General features: G+C 46.4%; 1 protein-coding gene across 5 annotated transcripts in view; it reads left to right on the plus strand.

Moving 5' to 3' along the window:
- Positions 1–17,167, plus strand: part of SIPA1L2 (signal induced proliferation associated 1 like 2) — a 200,769-nt gene that overhangs the window by 129,232 nt on the left and 54,370 nt on the right. For all 5 annotated transcript variants that reach the window (XM_033099637.1, XM_033099641.1, XM_033099640.1 and 2 more), the window contains 3 exons: positions 6,052–6,209; positions 11,472–12,048; positions 15,768–16,042. In XM_033099637.1, coding sequence (XP_032955528.1) covers positions 6,052–6,209; positions 11,472–12,048; positions 15,768–16,042 — 1,010 coding nt within the window. The remainder of the gene's footprint in view (positions 1–6,051; positions 6,210–11,471; positions 12,049–15,767; positions 16,043–17,167) is intronic.

Below are 17,167 nucleotides of genomic sequence, written 5' to 3' on the forward strand. Positions count from 1 at the left end.
TTGGATGGTGGTTAGAATTGGCTGAGTTACTTCGTGTAAAACATTCAAAATAATGCCCGGGACAAAGTGTGCTCAGTGAGTTTTAGTCGGTATTATTATTATTTTGTAATTTATTAGACATAAAGCACAAGTACTTTAGATGACCTAATTTGCATTTTATTTTCTTGTTCCCAATCCTAAAGATCTATTATGAAAAACTAAGGCCTGAATTGTTAAGAAAGTAAGGGACTTATTTATCAATAATTTTAGAAAATTATTTTTACTTTGACGCTTAATATTTTGCTCATCATGAGTTGTCATCAGAATATTCTGTTCGTAGATAAAGGATGTCACTGTGCAATCTTGGGACGTGTACTTTCCAAACTTGTTACAGGTTGTACCTACTCCTTCTGCATCGCTCACCCACCCCACCCCAGGGCCCACACATGACATTAATACCAAGGGCATAGATGGAAATCTGAAATGACTAGCTGGGTTCCTGACTGCAGGCTGAGTCCCTGGGACATACAGCAAAGTCAACTAGCCATACATGAGTGGTGCCTGTTCTTTGGCCTGTGGTATGCGTGACTATTTAACTGGTCCAGACTCGTCCACATCAGATAGAATTTCTTGTGTTTGTTCTTGTAATAAATCAAGCTGAAAGCTGATTCCAAGATTATTAAAAGTCGGTAGAGAGTTCACCGCAGTGGACATCTGACTCTTACAAAGAAGCCGGAGCCAGACCAGGGAGTGAGCAGAAGGGCCACCTCGAGTGCTTTCGCTCTCCGGTGGTCCCGCAAGTCTCTGGGCCTGTTTGTCAGTCGGTCCCCTGTCCCAGAGGTGTCTCACCGTGTGTCCCTTCTGCCTGTTTGGTAGACAAGTCAGAGTGAAGCAATCATGGGGTGTTGTCGGTGGAGAGAACTCCACAAATGAGCTTTACACTTCACCTTGGCAGAGAAACTTCCTTTAAACTGACTCTATAAAACAGATAAAGGGACCGCAGTGCCTGGCACACAGTGAACTTTTTTTAATGTGTGAAGATAGAGCTGCTCTGTTGGAAGGGGACTGGAGCCCCATGGAGGTCCCTAAGGAATAAGCCAACCTCTCTCTCACTTTCTGAGACTCCGTTTGAAGAATGCTGGTCCTAGCCTCGTGCTGGGCTTGACATCTCCAGAGGTAATAGGGGCACCACTTGTCAGCTTGGAGCCAGGCTGGAACCCCTTCTCCATGTAATTTGGACAGATGGTCGACCCCTGCCTTAAAAGCTCTGTGCGCTTACTTCTAAGTCCCTAGTGGGTACGGCTAAGGAACCATTCAGTGCTGGAGGAATCTATCTCCTTAAGTGCCGTACGCGCAGGTCCTGACTGCACTTGGCTCACCTGTAATATGGAATCTTTTAGAAGAATAAAATCTTTATTCAGCTTTCCATGATTTGCTTTATTCCCAGGCCTAAATAAGAGTGTACACTTATACCCGATAACAAGAATTGTTGCTTAGCATAAGGGTTGCTATTGCTCAGCGTCAGAACAGAAACACCTGGAGCTTCATAACCCTGTTCCTGTCTTCACTTCATTATTAAATCATGAAAAATCTACATTTTGGTTTATTTTTGTTTCTCCATTTACAACATATTCAGCCTTGCTTAAATGGATTGTACATTTCCTCTTGCTATTGGCAAAATATTTTATATAGTATTAATGTTAAATGTTTTGTATTAGTTATATAAAAATGATAAATCAGTGATGAATCCTAGAAATTATAATCAAATTTGATAGGATCTTTTTCTGGTCTGACGTAAGACTGGTTACCGAGCTTTGGCTTTTTTGTGGGGCACAGTCCGCGAGGCGTTCCTTATCTAGTTGTAGGTCTCTGGTGTTGTATTACTGGTGATGTGTAGGTTTCCCTCACTTTCTTATTCAGACGACTATTCTGCGTTCACTTTTTCCATGTTTTTCCATAGGCAACTCTAGATAGCTCTTTAAAATCAAAGTGAAATTCTAACCACTGGTGTACACTCTTGAGTGTAAAGTGTACGGGGATGTGTTGTGTGTGTGCACACATGCAAAAACAGGAAGGTCTGGGAAGGAGGAGAAGCTAGCCCAAGCAAGAGGTTAGCAAGTTCCAAGTGCCTGACACAGAAACGAGTTGGCAGGTTGGAGGGACAGGGTGGCTTTGGGAACCATGGGGACAGTGGGGACGTGTGGGCGATGGGTCAGGTTGGGGAGCCTTCGTCAGCCCTGCTCCTACTGACTGGACCTCAGATTCCAACCCGAGGACTAAGGTCCAGAACTGGTGATTTTTTTTTTTAAATGGGAATACATTCAACTTTTTGCTCAGTTTTGAGCTCATCTCTGAATTTCAGAACTTGTAATCATTAAGTAATGTAGTTTTCTCTTTGAAGTTTTGCTGATATTCGCATATTGGTTTCTTAAGATAAGCAGCTCTCTGGAGATGTGCTTTCTCCAGTTTCAAGTTAAGCTTTCTCTTCTCTGACTTAAAACTTCTGAACCACATCCCAGCAGCTTCTCCTTCACATTGTGCAGCCTGCCTCCCTCCTTTCCGGAATTAGGTGCCAACTGCTTTTTCTTTCTATCTTGCTGGGTTTTTAAACAAGAATTTGACAAATGAATCTGTTCACAGAGAGTCTCATAGATTTGGCTTGTTCGCTCCCATGCCATTTCGATCCAAGTGTGGCCGCCTCACAGCTTTTGTTTTCACCTGCCTTTGACTGTTGCACCAACTTACAGCTAGTCCTGATGTCTGTTTCCGGAATTGAGAACCGACCCAAAGGTTTCTATTTCTGTAGCATCTATGCCTTTTGCCATGGAATTGGGTGAAGAATCACATTTTCACTTTCCTTGTCTTCACAAGAAAGAGCTTATTTATGCCTGTTTCACAGCTTCAATCAAGTGCTGGAAATTTCATAGAATTGACTATGTAAATTCATGCAATGCAATATTTATTAATTTACTCTCGCAGTTAAAGACGCTGAGTTGGTTCCCCTGGCTCCGAGAAAGTACCATGAGCTTCCAGGGCCTAGAGAGTTAGCCCTAGTAGTGTGGTTCCCTAATTCCCCAAATAAATAGTGCCAGGGGGGCCTGGTAGTCTGACCTGCCTTCCTGGTGTGCTGGGCTGCATTTATTTATGGGGTGACAGCTTTTCCCCTTCCATTTCCAGACTCTGATTATACACTCTTTCATTGACCACTTAGAACAAAATGTAACTGACCACTGAAGAAAACATTTACCTTTAAATAAGAAGTCCAAGAAATTACTTAGGTTATTTCGTGTTGGATAAGATCTTAGGAAACAGTGAATAATGTTTCTGTTAACTCTCCAGATGTTAGACTTCTTTGGTCTCTAAGTAAATCCAAACAACTTGTTAATAGACAAGGTGTTCTTTTTTCTTATTTTATTTTCCTGCGAAGAGCTTTGCTTTTGCTCTTCTTAATGAATCTCCTTGCTCTCGCCCCCTCCATATACTTTATTTTTTTGTACAAAGTGCTTTTAGTGACTATGGTTAAATTCACTAGACTTTTAAGACCACTTTGGGCCCATTTTACAAAGCAAAAGAATGTGCTTAGAAAGAGACACAAGTGGTCTGACATGTCATCAAGTGGACTACCCTTAAAGTTTCATTTCTCTTGTGCTTTAAATATTCCTATCGTGAGTTCCCGGAGCAGTAAACCCGTCTTTCCTGAGGAGGAAGAGAAAATGGGGGAGTGTCCCATTCGCTGTTGCGGTAGCCGCGGTGACGAAGCCCTAACGAGTCCAGCCGCCCAGCGCCTTTATTTGAGAGGGGTCAGTCAGAGTGAAGTTCAGAGTCAGAGTGAAGTTCAGCCTGACCCAGTAATCGCTCAGGAGGGGGCTGCACAGCTCACAGGTGGCGTCGGCCACTGAGCTCCAGCTTCTGTTAGTCAGTCTGAGAATTCCAGTGTTTCAGGGATACTGAGTCAAGTTCAGCGCGAACTACTATGTTCTGTGTTCACCAGGTATGTTGAACACAATGTTCGGCGTTTCAGGTATTTTTTTATTTTAACTTTTCATTTTTTCCTAAATGTGCCTTGTCCTCTTACAGAGTACATATGAATCGTGTGTTTCAGTTATCTGGGGAAACGAGGGAAGAATATCTAAGACTAAAATTTTCAGTTTGTCTGTTGACGTTATTGTAGATACGAATCTTTGCTCCCGTTTTCTTTCCTTTACATGTAATGTTTATTGTGGTTAACGTCTGTGTCCACTACAGTACGTATGGGCAAATAGCAGCACAGCAAGTGTGACATAGTTTCTTACTGATTTTTTCCATGTATCTGAAATGACACATTTTACTTCAGTTTCTAGCAAACATTTTTAAAACTACAGGTGATACATTGGGTTTGTAGTAATATATATAGTAGCATATGTCTCAAAACTTCACTGACAGTGAGATGATTTTCATGTGCTTGTAACTTTAATCATTAGTACTGCAATAGGAATTTTCCAACACATGAGTCAGCAGTTTAACTGGCATAAAGACAACTCGAAGAATGAACATTTCGTTTCTACTTTCCCAGGCCTTTTATCGTGCTAAATCACAAGTCAGGGCCCCGATGGCGAAATCCTTTCGGTATCTGGGTTTAAAAGGTTGTAAAAGTTGAACTGAATGCTCTTTACAGTGTGAAATGTGTTCTGGTGCCAAATACATTTGGGAACAAGCTTGCCGTCTTCATTGTTGCTAGTAAAGTGGGATTTACTACCTGAGATGATCCCATTACTGTGCTGACATCACCTGCTCGTATAATGATGACGGTGTCTATTTAAACTGAAGATCACAGACTCCGTGAACACAGATGCTTTCGCTGCAGAAACTCACAGAGCGCCTTGTACAAGGATCTATCAGCATATGTTCAGAGGTGGTCACAGTGTCATCTGCATGTTGTGTGGCTGTGATTATACGTTCCTATCACTTGTTTATCCACTGAGCCAGTGTGTGTTGGGTGCCTGCTATGTCCTAGGCAGGCCATTAGAGACTAGGATACCAGAAGTCAGCAAGGCGCACCTCCTGTCCTCATGATGATGGTGACCTCATGCCGAAGTAAGCCAACAATTGGAACAGAGGACAACTAATGGGGTAGCAGTGGGCCTGGGTGTGTGAGTGGAGCACCGCTGGGGCTGGCTAAGGAAGTTCCTGTCAGGTATGGTGATGTCTAGGCAGGGAATCTGAATGGGATAAACGGGGGGAGTGGGTGCTCTTGGGAAAAGAAACATAAAAATAACGGTGTTATAATACTACGCTCTGGGGTCCCTTCTCTCCCACCACCTCTGTAATTTATAAGATTACATATTCTTGGGTTTTCCAGCTGTTAATCTGATGGAATTTAGTGTTTCTGAATTACATTTAAAATACCAAATTTCGGTGAATTAATTTGAATATATTAGCCACCAAAATACCAGGGTTCTGTATTTTTGTTGTAGAAACGTGTGTTTCTGTGGGAGGACCAGGATACGGCCCCAGCGCAGTAGCTCAGGGCTTTGAGCCGGTCTGTAGCCTGTCTCCTTCTTTAAAGTTAGAGAGCAGAAACAGTAAAATTCCTTAAAGCATTCTGAGCTCTCACTGCTACGATTTTAGGGTGAGAAGATAAAGAAGAGGGGAGAACGGAAGTTGAAAGAGACGGTTAGCTTGTTAGGCGTTTCCTGTCCCACGCCTCCTAGAGGCAGCCCGTTTGCTTTCCTGTCATCGCAAGTGGGAGCCCTGGCTCCCAGAGAAGACCCTGCTTTTCTAAATAACTTCTTTAAATTGAAAGATGAGTTAATTGTATATACCGTGTTTCCCCGAAAATAAGACCTAGCCGGACAATCAGCTCTAATGCGTCTTTTGGAGCAAAAATTAATGTAAGACGTGGTCTTATTTTACTATATTATTTTACTCTAATATAAGACCATGTCTTATATTAATTTTTGCTCCAAAAGACTCATTAGAGCTGATTATCCGGCTAGGTCTTATTTTCAGGGAAACACAGCACTTGTACATTTTGTGTCTGCAGAAAACCTTGTTTGTAACTCTGTGAGTGTCTGTTCACTTTCTTGACTGCAGCTCCTGAGGAAACGGCACATAGGAAACGACATCGTGACCATTGTCTTCCAAGAGCCTGGAGCACTTCCTTTTACTCCCAAAAGCATCCGGTCCCACTTCCAGCATGTGTTTGTCATTGTCAAAGTGCATCATCCGTGCACGGAGAACGTGTGTTACAGGTAGGTCGCCATCCCTGCTTCTCATGCTCCCAGTGTATTTCAACAGAATTTTCCCCAAATAGTTTTGTTTTCTAATTATTATTTGTAACCCCATAATTATCCTTTTCTTCTAATTATATTTCCCACTGCCTGCCCTCAGATACTTTCTAGAAGAAATAATTGCCTTCTTCCCACTTTTGAAAAAGTGAAATACCTAGCAGCTCAAAATCATAAATTATACATTTCCTCCTTAAAAACCTCCTCCAGCCTGTGCCAGAACCACAGCTTGGTTGTCACCAGCCTCGGACATGGACGATGTGGCCATTTCAGTGCTTCTTCGGAGGAAGTAATTATCTTGGTGGCAAAACACTGCTTCTCATCCAAACTCATGCACTTACCCTGCAGGGCCGCTAAAACCGGGACTTGACACTGGCTTTGGTGGTTTCGAAAGGCCGTGCTGTGTTCGGAATCCCGAGACTGTTTCCAATGCAGCCTGCTTTTCTTCTTTACCCCTAAGAAACAGTTGTCTCCTTCTTAGGAAATAGCTGTCGTTTGGGGACCTTGCAGTGGGGTCGGGAAAAGAGTGGGTCTGTGGCCGGAGGCTGAACCCAGCTCTGCGGCTCATCGTGGTGCTTTATAGGAATTAGTTACTTCTTGGAGCCTTTGGTTCCTTCTCTTAAACTTCAGGATAATAGTACCTACTTCAGTGTGTAGTTATGAAGAATGAATAGCAGGAATTATATAGAGCACCAATTAGATTCCCTGGCATTCATCATCCCTGGCATTATAAAGGCTATTTCCTTTATAATCTTAGTACAGTAGTTGCTAGTTTACTGCCGGCAGGGCTTAGGCGGGCACAGGTGTGGGTGTGGGAGAGAGCTGAGCCTGTGAGCACTGCAGGGCACGGCCTCCCGCAGGCAGGGAACCAGTCAGTACATCACATGCTGTCACGTGCCCAACGCATCTCAGGAGAGCACAGCCTAGAGCCGGAAGTTCTTACCCTGAGTGCTGACTCCCAGGCAGCTGGTTACACGGAGCCACCCTCTGGCCCTACTGTGCAGTATCTAATGCGATCGCCTGGAAGCGACCTGGGCACCTGCACGTGTGAGTTACAGACCGCTGGTCTCATTGCCCAGAACTCCTTTCAAATATTTGAAAAAAGGATAATATCTATTCTATATAAATATTATGCTTAAATCGATGACGTTGGTGCAGACATGGTAAATTGACTTATTCTTCTAAGATCTCACCCGATGAATGGTAATTATGAAGAATAATCTTAAACGAACCTTCCTAATGGATTGGAAACTTAACCCTAGGGCTGTATTGTATCTGGTTTTATTTTATTGGCTGCTATTTTTGGGTCAAATCAAGTATTCTTAATTACTTTCTATCTTTGCTTTATGCTTATATCATGAGGGGGTTCATTAGCACACAAAATCTTAAAGATAAGTAATACGTGTTTTTATTTCTTTCAGGTTTTCTGGTTTTAATTCAATTACTAGAGAGGGATAATTTTTTAAACTAGTATTGATATCGATGTAGACCTTACCTGTAAACAAAAGGGGTGTCATGTTTCCTATGATGGGAGACAACGTGTGTAAATCGTTCAGAGATGGAGTCATTGGTTTTTAAGAAAGCACGTTGTTGTCACTGAATGATCGTTTACCAATGACACTCAATTGTAAAGTCAGTAGAGTGCCCTGGATTTTGGGGACTTACAAACTCCAGGAGCATTCCTCAGCGAACCGATGCTAGTTTTCTGCAATCCTTAGTCAAATCCATTCCATAGCATTTTATCAAACCATATGTTCTCTGTCTTGTGTTACAGTGCCCAAGTTTTCCCAAAACACCTTATAGGTCTGTTTTATATACTGTTCCCTAAAACATACCATTGGCAAATCAGTTCATTAAAGTAATTTCCAAGGAAACGATGAAATATAGTCCAGGTCTCCTGTTTTCTAAATTGCTATGTCTTAATCCACGGACGTGTTCTAAAGAAGACTGGATGACGGCACACCGCTGGGAGAGCGCCGCTTCCCTCGCGAGCTTTGTGCGCTTTGTGCCAGTGTTGAGGCCGTGAGCCTGGCTGTCGGGGACCTGCCAGGCCACTGAGTGCACCCCTGCGGTCCCAACGGGCTAGTGGATTGCGATGACCTCCCGATGAAAACTGCTGCCTCACACGTGTGCATGTCTCAGAGGGGAAGGGATGCTCCCCCTACCCACAGCGGCAGTCTCCGGCGTCCCCCGAGATGCAGGAACCTCAGGGAGTAAAGCTAGTCCCCTTGAACTGAGAGAGAAATGAGGAGGTGACATCCCCAAAGCGCCATATAACATGATTTTAGCCTGAAATTTGCAAAGGCAACCTTAACTAAGAGCCTGTTTCTTTATGTAAGGTTCTTTAATTTGAATAGTTGCGGCCATTGCAGGGCTCACTGAGGGATTTATGTGTCCATGTACTTTCCAAGATAAACTCGTCCAAGATAAATGTACCCCTTAGGAACTGGATGACTAAACTCCTTGCTATGTAGGCTTGGTAGCTAACTCCCAGTTAAGAGTGAAGAAATCTCTACGGAAAATGATGACTTCTAGGTTAGTCAATTGAACATGTAGCCTGTCCTGACAAAAATTAGATGAAAATGCTACGTCGATTAAAATGATAATGGTTTGTGACAATAATAATGGTAAGTTTGGATAATAATCACGTTACATGCATTATTTTTTTCAAGCCTCACAGTGGGCATTTGAGGATGGCACTGTTTTAACCTCCATTTTACAGATGAGGAAACTGAGGCACTGAAGGGTTGAGGAGCTAGCTCAGTCAGTCTGAGCTGGTGCAGCGGGAATCCCAACGCGAGCAGCAGATTCCTCACTGAGCCTTCCTGCAGCCCTCTAACTCGCACATTGAGGAATGCTCATCTTGGTGGTGGGGCTTTCGGGGCAGGGGTCTTATATCTAAATCATCAACCAATGCTACGTGATTGGAGTAAATTCTGAAACACATTCGCACTCCCACCCATTAGGGTTTATCTGAATCTGGCAAAAGAACATGCCTCTGACCTCAGCTCTGCTTGAAAGACTAAGGATTCCATAAATTTTGGAAGGCAGGCTCTCTGACCCCACCCACAGACCACCGCAGTAATCGTAGAAGAGCCATGCCTCAATTTTGCTGCGTTTCTTGTACAACTTTGGTCCGAGATGCACAGAATTGCTGTTTATCGAGCAGGCGTATTTCCTAACTTGTAAAAGGGACGTCCAGTCACACTCAGGTCCATACTTTGGGACACAAAGAACTGCCCTGTTTAAAGACGCCTCCCTCTGCCCTGTGGAGCTGCGCAGTGAGGCCACCTGGGAGCATGCTGAGCGTGAACAGTTTTCTTGCTGCTTTGGCCTGAGTGCATACAAGCTGCAGTCAGACAGCAGCTTGAGGCCAATGGAGCTGAGTACATAGAAGTGATCCTGCGAGGAGTTCAGTGGGGTTCGGCCTCCTCGGCCCCCTGTGGGGAGATTCCATCCAGGAATCTGCTCCTCACTGGAAGAGAAAACCACATGTGGGAGAGGTGATCCTGGAGAGCGGTCACTGGTGTGTTATGCCCAGTACTGGGAGGGCAGACTCTGCAGAGACCATGAGCTCAGAGATTGAGTAGAGAAGAAGTGGCAGGTGAGCCTGGACCAGCCCCAGTCCAGAAGGGCGGCTTTGGGACAGTGCTCGGGGCCCTCACGTGAGGGACATTTAGTTCTACTCTGTCAAGAGCATTTCTAGGCCCTTCGTTGGAGGACAGGAGTCCAGGCCCCACGTGACCCTGTGGTTTAGTGCACATACTGCTTATGAGGCTGAGTTCGGTGCCTCTGCCCTACAGGGAGGCAGTCCTTCTCTCCTCTTTCGTACCCACAAAGGCCCCATCCTGTCTTCCCTGTGCTGCTGTGTCCCCCGCCCCACCCTCACGTGACCCAGAAGTGATTGACTCTGCTGCAGAGGCGAGGGGTGTCTAGGGACTGCGATCGCTTTAGAGTCTGACCGGCCACATTCTAGAAGAGGAATTGACACCTGACAGAACAGATTTGGACAGAATGTTTTCGTGCCTTAATTCACTTCTTTCAGGATTTTCTGCAGTGATGAAAATGAAGCCTAGATTGCTTCCTTTGTTTATCCTGACATAGAAAATATCAGCCTGGGCAGGTGTGGGATTAGTACAAATTCTTGGTCTGCAGAATCTACCCAGTAGATACTGTAGATGCCGTGGGAGTCACTCATTCACTCACTTGTCTTTTATTTGTTAATTTATTAACTCTTTATAATTGATCTTATTCCAAAAGGATGAGACAACTAAAACATCTGTCTGACGTAAGGGAGCCTTACTGGTTTGCTCCATCAAGATGGTTGTTACTATTACTATACCTTTGATTGTTTTCAATCCCTGGAATCTCTTAAAACTCCCGTGAAACTTCCATTCAAATTTTCAGAATGTGATCAAGTGAGTGTTTCCTTAAGAAAGACACTTGAAAACGTTGGCGCTGTAAGTATGATCATTCTTTCCAGCACCGGTGAAGCGCCAGCCACTGGGGCAAACATCACTTCTGTTGGAAGTGTCACTATCTTTCTCAGTGACGACCATCCACAGAGTTAGAGTACCAGCCTGGCACCATCTGAAACTCTGGGTATCCCATTCCACTGTGGATTCATTACCCCTTATCTTAGCTTGGTGGCCATGACAAAGCACTACAGACAGCATGCTTTAAACAACAGGCATTTCTCTCTCAGCTCTGGAGTCCGGAAGTCCAAGATGAAGGTGCCAGCAGGTTTGGTTTCTCCTGAGGCCTGTCTCCTTGGTTTGTAGATGGCCGCCCTCTTTCTCTGTCCCCACAAGGTCTTCCCTCTGTGCATGGGCATCCTGGTGTCTCTCTGGGTCCTAATCTCTTTATAAGGACACCAGTCAGGCTGGATGAGGGCCCACCCTAATGGCCTCATTTTGACTTAATCATTGCTTTAAAGATCCTGTCTTTAAACGGTCACGTTCCCAGCCACTGGGGTTTAGGACTGCAACATACACATTTTTAGGGAACACAGCTCAACCCGTAACACCGCCACCCCACCATCTAAGAAGTTTGAAAAGTTTTCTTTAAATACAAACAAGCCAAAACTTGGTATCCAGAAGTTAGGATACCGAGTAGCTACAAAATAGACGGCTAAGTTGAAAGTGCGGGTACGTGTCAGATTTCTGAAGGTAAATATTACAGCATCACAGCTCATCTTGTTTCTTTTGTTTTTTTTTTCTTCCTCAGTGTTGGAGTGTCTAGATCAAAAGATGTGCCACCGTTTGGTCCACCAATTCCCAAAGGCGTAACTTTCCCAAAGTCAGCGGTGTTTCGGGACTTCCTTTTAGCCAAAGTAATTAATGCAGAAAACGCAGCCCACAAATCGGAGAAGTTCCGAGCGATGGCCACGCGGACAAGGCAAGAGTACTTGAAGGATCTGGCGGAGAACTTTGTCACGACCGCAACCGTGGACGCCTCTGTGAAGTTCAGCTTTATCACACTGGGCGCAAAGAAAAAGGAGAAAGTCAAGCCGAGGAAGGACGCCCATCTGTTCAGCGTGGGGGCCATCATGTGGCACGTGGTGGCGCGGGACTTTGGCCAGTCGGCGGACATTGAGTGTCTGCTTGGGGTTTCCAACGAGTTCATCATGCTGATCGAAAAGGACTCCAAGAACGTGGTCTTTAACTGCTCCTGCAGGGACGTCATTGGGTGGACCTCTGGACTAATGAGCATCAAAGTGTTTTACGAAAGAGGAGAGTGTATCCTTCTGTCCTCGCTGGATAATTGTGCTGAAGACATAAGGGAAATTGTTCAGCGATTAGGAGTAAGTACAGGCTTTGTTTCTCACTGTACTTAGGTCTTCAGTCCCCAGTTCTTAGTGGCTTCCGTTGTGGAGATTCCACCATGATTGTGGCACCTGGGGAATGAAGGACGATGTCTTAAGGCTCCAGAGTTGAATTGTAAATGTTGTGCCGTTGCTGAGTGCACGAATGGTGGGCCAGCTCCCATTACCAGTTCACTGGAAAGGGAAAGTGAAGTCAACTTTCAAAAGGGACTATCGGGATATAGTTTTGTAGCATTTGAAGGAACAACAGGAGGATGGCCAGCTGTCGTGCTGTTGTAGAGACTGGCAGGGCCGCCTCCCACAGGGAGCTCAGAGGGCACAGAGTTGCCCTTGACACCGGGGGTGCGTCCTCTGTGCAGCTGCAACTCTCTGCCTATTTATACGGCAGGCATTTTGTTCAAGCTGCCAGGTTAAATGTGTCCTTAGTCTTCCAGCCACAGTTTCTTAAGGTTTTGTAGGATTACACATGAAATTAGATAAACACAAAAGTCAAGAGAGAGATTTTTTTCCTAGTGTTATCTTTAGTACAAAACCCCTAAATGATGTCCATGGGTTTGACAGTTATATTTCTCCTAATTTTAACAAAGGAAGATACCGGTTTTAGTTTGAGTATATACCATAGTGTTATAAGAATAAATCAAATATAACATAAGAACGAAACATGCTTTTGATAAAAGAATTTCTCATGTCTAAATCTTCCCCCAAGGGGATGTATATTTCATCAGTTAGAAAAGATTTAGTCAATTATGGATCATTAAAAATGAAGAAATTATACCCATTTCCTGCCCCTTTCTCCCACTGAGGATGAATCTCCCCTTTGTTATTCAAAATGATGTGCAAGAAGCAATACTATCAAGTCAGTGTCTGCCGGTCCTGGAGAAATCATTTCATTATTTGCAGACACTATTTCCAGGAATCGGCCTCAGTGTGTTCAACAGTATTATGGGCTGTATGTGCGCAAATCTCGACGGAACTTGGGGGTGGATGGTTAAGCACGTGCCTAGTTTATGTATCTGGAGAATTGCGTTATCCCAGGCCTCTCAGGACGCAGCATGCTTTCGGGGATGTGGCAAATGCTTCTCTTAGGAGACCCACCGAGCCATCATAATCTGTGCTCCCGAAAATCAACACAGCTGCGACTTCACCACCCCTGAAACGCAGGTCCCACGGGCTCTTCACATTCCCTGTCCTGCAGACCCATCCCCCCCACTTTCCTAGAATGCGACCGCATTGCTGATGTGACTGAGGTGCCAGTGTGTGGGGTGTGTTTGAAGAAATAGGTTCCGTGTTCAGGGGTGGGGGACGGGCAATGAAAGGTATCTGTTAGGCGGGTACCACACGAAAGCAGTGAAGGCTCCCGCCGAGAGGGACTGGCAGGCCAGCTTCCTGGTGGGGCAGCCTCTGCGGTCACCCCGAGACCCTCTCAGAGGGGCCCGTCCTGGCTGGGTGCTCTGCTCTGACTGTCTTGGAATTCTGAGTCATTTCTTTTTGTTTAAGGGGAACAGGACTTTACTGGGGTACAGTGTGTACTTCCAGGACTTTTTTCCAAGTCAAGTTGTTGTCCTTTCAATCTTAGTTGTGGAGGTTGCCGTTCAGCTTCAAGTTGTTGTCCTTTCAGTCTTAGTTGTGGAGGGTGCAGGTCAGCTCCAGGTCTAGTTGCCGGGGGCACAGCCCACCATCCCTTGTGAGAGTCGAACTGGCAACCTTGTGGTTGGGAGGACGCGCTCCAGCAAACTGAGCCATCTGGGAGCTCAGCAGCAGCTCAGCTCAAGGTTCTGTGTTCAATCTTAGTTGCAGGGGGTGCAGCCCACCATCCCTTGCGGGACTACAGGAGTTGAACCAGCAACCTTGTGGTTGAGAGCCCACTGGCCCATGTGGGAATCGAACTGGCAGCCTTCGGAGTTAGGAGCACAGAGCTCTAACCGCCTGAGCCACCGGGCCGGCCCCCTGAGTCATTTCTGACGACAGGGTCCTGCATTTTTAAGTTGCCCTGAGCCCCACTCATCATGGAGCCAGTCCTTGGTACATGGATAGGAGGCCACCATTTTCGTGTGACAGTTGAGTCCATGTAAAAATGAGGAACTCCAAATAAATGGAGAATGGGTTTATTCAGTGAATGTTAAGAAGCAAGAAACAGCAAAATACATCAGTAGGGGAGATGGCAAGTGGTGGGAGGAAACCAGCAGAAGAGCTAGTCCTTTTACTCTTCACCTGACATATGCGTGTTAAACTTCCACAGGAAATTTGTGTTAACATCAGAAAGAAGGCAGGGCACATGGCACATGTCTCATGTCATCTTTGGTAGGAGAGTGTCGTTGAAACAAACTTGCAAAAGAAGTGATGGAAAAATGTATTTAGGTTGTACATATTACAAGTCCTTTTTCAATAGTTTTAAATTAGTTCAGTTCGTAATTTGGAAACTTCAGTCTTTCAAATCCTCACCAGTGTCTGGGACCAGCAGTGCCTTTCCCCACATTCCTAAGCCCCAAACTGCCCCATGTGTCTGTGAGGAGCTGACGGTAATGTGTGCACCTGCGGTGGTCACCATGGAAACCTCAGACCCAGCCCCCATCCCACAGCTGTACGTGCAGTCATAGGTCTTGTCAAATAGGAATCTGCACTCAGCATGGTTCGTGGAAATGGAGCACTTATTACATGGAAACTTCCCACATTAGCTCTGCGCTTTGGGGGTGCGGGTATGATACCTCCTGACTTTAGATTCCCCACAGATAAGAGATGGCGTGGGCATCAGATGCCAGTTAACCCTCGGTTTTCTTCCTGTGCATGGGAGCTCTTCTCAGTAAGCACTTTTGGGGATGGCCTTCGCCAAGTCTTAGTGCTTTAGTGCACCAAGTTGGATGCAAACCACCTCTCTGTCCTGTTCCTGTCTGTGACACTGCTGCAGACTATACTTTCAGGGAAGGTAAGAGCATGGGGGGTTTGCCCGTGGCCCCCAGGAGATGGCTGGATGGAGGAGAGGGCCTGCAGGCCCGGGAGGTCTTGCTGCCTCTAAGAGCTCGCTGGCCTTGGAGCAGGTGCCAGGGAGCCTGGCTGGCGGGCACACTGGCTGTGAATGGTCCCCAGCAGCCAGGCAAGCAGGGCAGGCAGTCCCAAGGGGAGGGGTCCTAGAGGCCAGAAGTGGGTCCACAGGGCTGGTGCGCAAAGAGCACTTCCAGCTTTCCTGGCATTCTCACCGGCTACCGCCCATCCTGGGGGCAGGTCTTAAGCATTAGCTTGGAAGGGCTGTGGGCCATATTGAAGTGGAATGACGTTGAATGGTTTTACTGCTTGACGGGTGGATGGGTAAAACATGTAATGGTTTCGAAAACGTCTTTGCATTCTTTGCGACAGCCCATCAGGGCCGACGGAAGTACATGCTTAAGAGCCAAGTGAGCTGACATAGAAAGGAAAGGAGGGAATTATCAGAACCCATTTTTAGTTCACATGCTCTAGATCAGTGGCTTCTAAGAAAAAGGCCCCTGTGTCAGAAACGGATTTGCCTTTGAGGAATGAAACCATCGTTTTACTTTTGTTATTTTCTTTGCGGTTGATGCTACGATTGATTATGATGACCTCTGGATGGAAATGTGTCCCTGTCTTGTCCTTTGGACAGTTCGATGGAAGGGGCTGTGAGGGCCAAGGGGAGAGGAGTGGGCCCGAGGCCTGTGTGCACCTCTGACAGTCTCCTGTCCCCTTAGATAGTGACCAGAGGCTGTGAGACCGTGGAAATGACCCTGCGGAGGAACGGGCTGGGCCAGCTTGGCTTCCACGTGAATTTTGAAGGAATCGTTGCCGACGTGGAACCCTTTGGCTTTGCCTGGAAGGCCGGCCTTCGCCAGGGGAGCCGGCTCGTGGAGATCTGCAAAGTGGCCGTGGCCACTCTGACCCACGAGCAGATGATCGACCTGCTCCGGACGTCCGTGACCGTGAAGGTGGTCATCATCCAGCCCCACGACGACGGCTCGCCCCGGAGGTAAGGCATGGCATGCCCGAGGAGGCTCACGCCGCCTCAGCCTCCGTGGTGGGTGCTGACCTAGCTTCTGCCAGGGCTCTGGAAAATGTCGTGCAGGGCGTCTGCGACCAAAGGTGTTTGGACACCAACCCTTAGAGCAATTTAAAAAGAGCTTTAACAGGTTCTTAGTGGATGATACATGGTAAATTGTAGTTTCCTGAGTCATTTCATGGGACACTGACCCCGTGAAAGCTGAGGTGCTAGACACTCACGAGCTGCACCTGCTCGGCTCACCTGGTGAGCTGAGAGGAAGTGTCTGCACCACCGCGCAGCCTTAGGAAGTTCGGCTCTCCTCTGTGCTGAGACCCCTTTCCGTAGTGGGGTCATTGGTCATTGACAGGATGTTTAAGGGATCGGTACCTCATGTCTGAACGAATGCCGGACATCACATGTCCTCTGCGTGGTGACCGCTGCGTTCTGCTTGAACCGTTGGGGACGTTCTGAGAAACTGTCACGAGAAGCATGAAAAGAAGTGGCTAGACTTGGAAAGCCCAGAGGGGTGGGTGGAGGGCAGGGAAAAGGATGGAACAGAGGTGAGCGCACATTCCAGTGTTACTAGAAAAGATTCATGCTCGACGTGAAGAACATAGTAGGCCCACAGAGGAAGGCCCATGCATCTGGCGGTGGCCGCCTTGTGCCGCGGAGTGTTTGGAGCCCGTTCTCTCTTCATCACAGAAGGAGCTCCTGCAGGCGCCTTAAGACCTCTGGCTTTGCAAGGCGACATGTGCCTGGAGCCAGGCGTGGTCTGTGATGGGTGCGTCGCGTGCTCTCTGGGGCCTCACTTAGTGTCACCGGCCTGGGGGTTATCCGAGCGCCTGCCTCCGACTGTTCCCAGGAAGATCACATAAGATGGTATATGGAAGGCACTTAGCATCATCTCACATGATCAACACCCCACGCGTGTTAGTTTGCAAAAACATTTAAGACACTCATTTGAATGTTGGCCTGCTCTAAAAGAAATTCTTCTCATTCAAAGACAACAAGCTTCCTGTGCCTGCTTTCTGAGCTGCTTCTGAGCACATTCTTTCTGTTTTCTTTCTCCATCTCCTTTCCTCAGCCTCTACAACCAGCCCAACAGCACTTTCT

The sequence above is a fragment of the Rhinolophus ferrumequinum genome, chromosome 27 (genome assembly GCF_004115265.2).
Source record: "Rhinolophus ferrumequinum isolate MPI-CBG mRhiFer1 chromosome 27, mRhiFer1_v1.p, whole genome shotgun sequence".
Lineage (NCBI taxonomy): Eukaryota > Metazoa > Chordata > Mammalia > Chiroptera > Rhinolophidae > Rhinolophus > Rhinolophus ferrumequinum.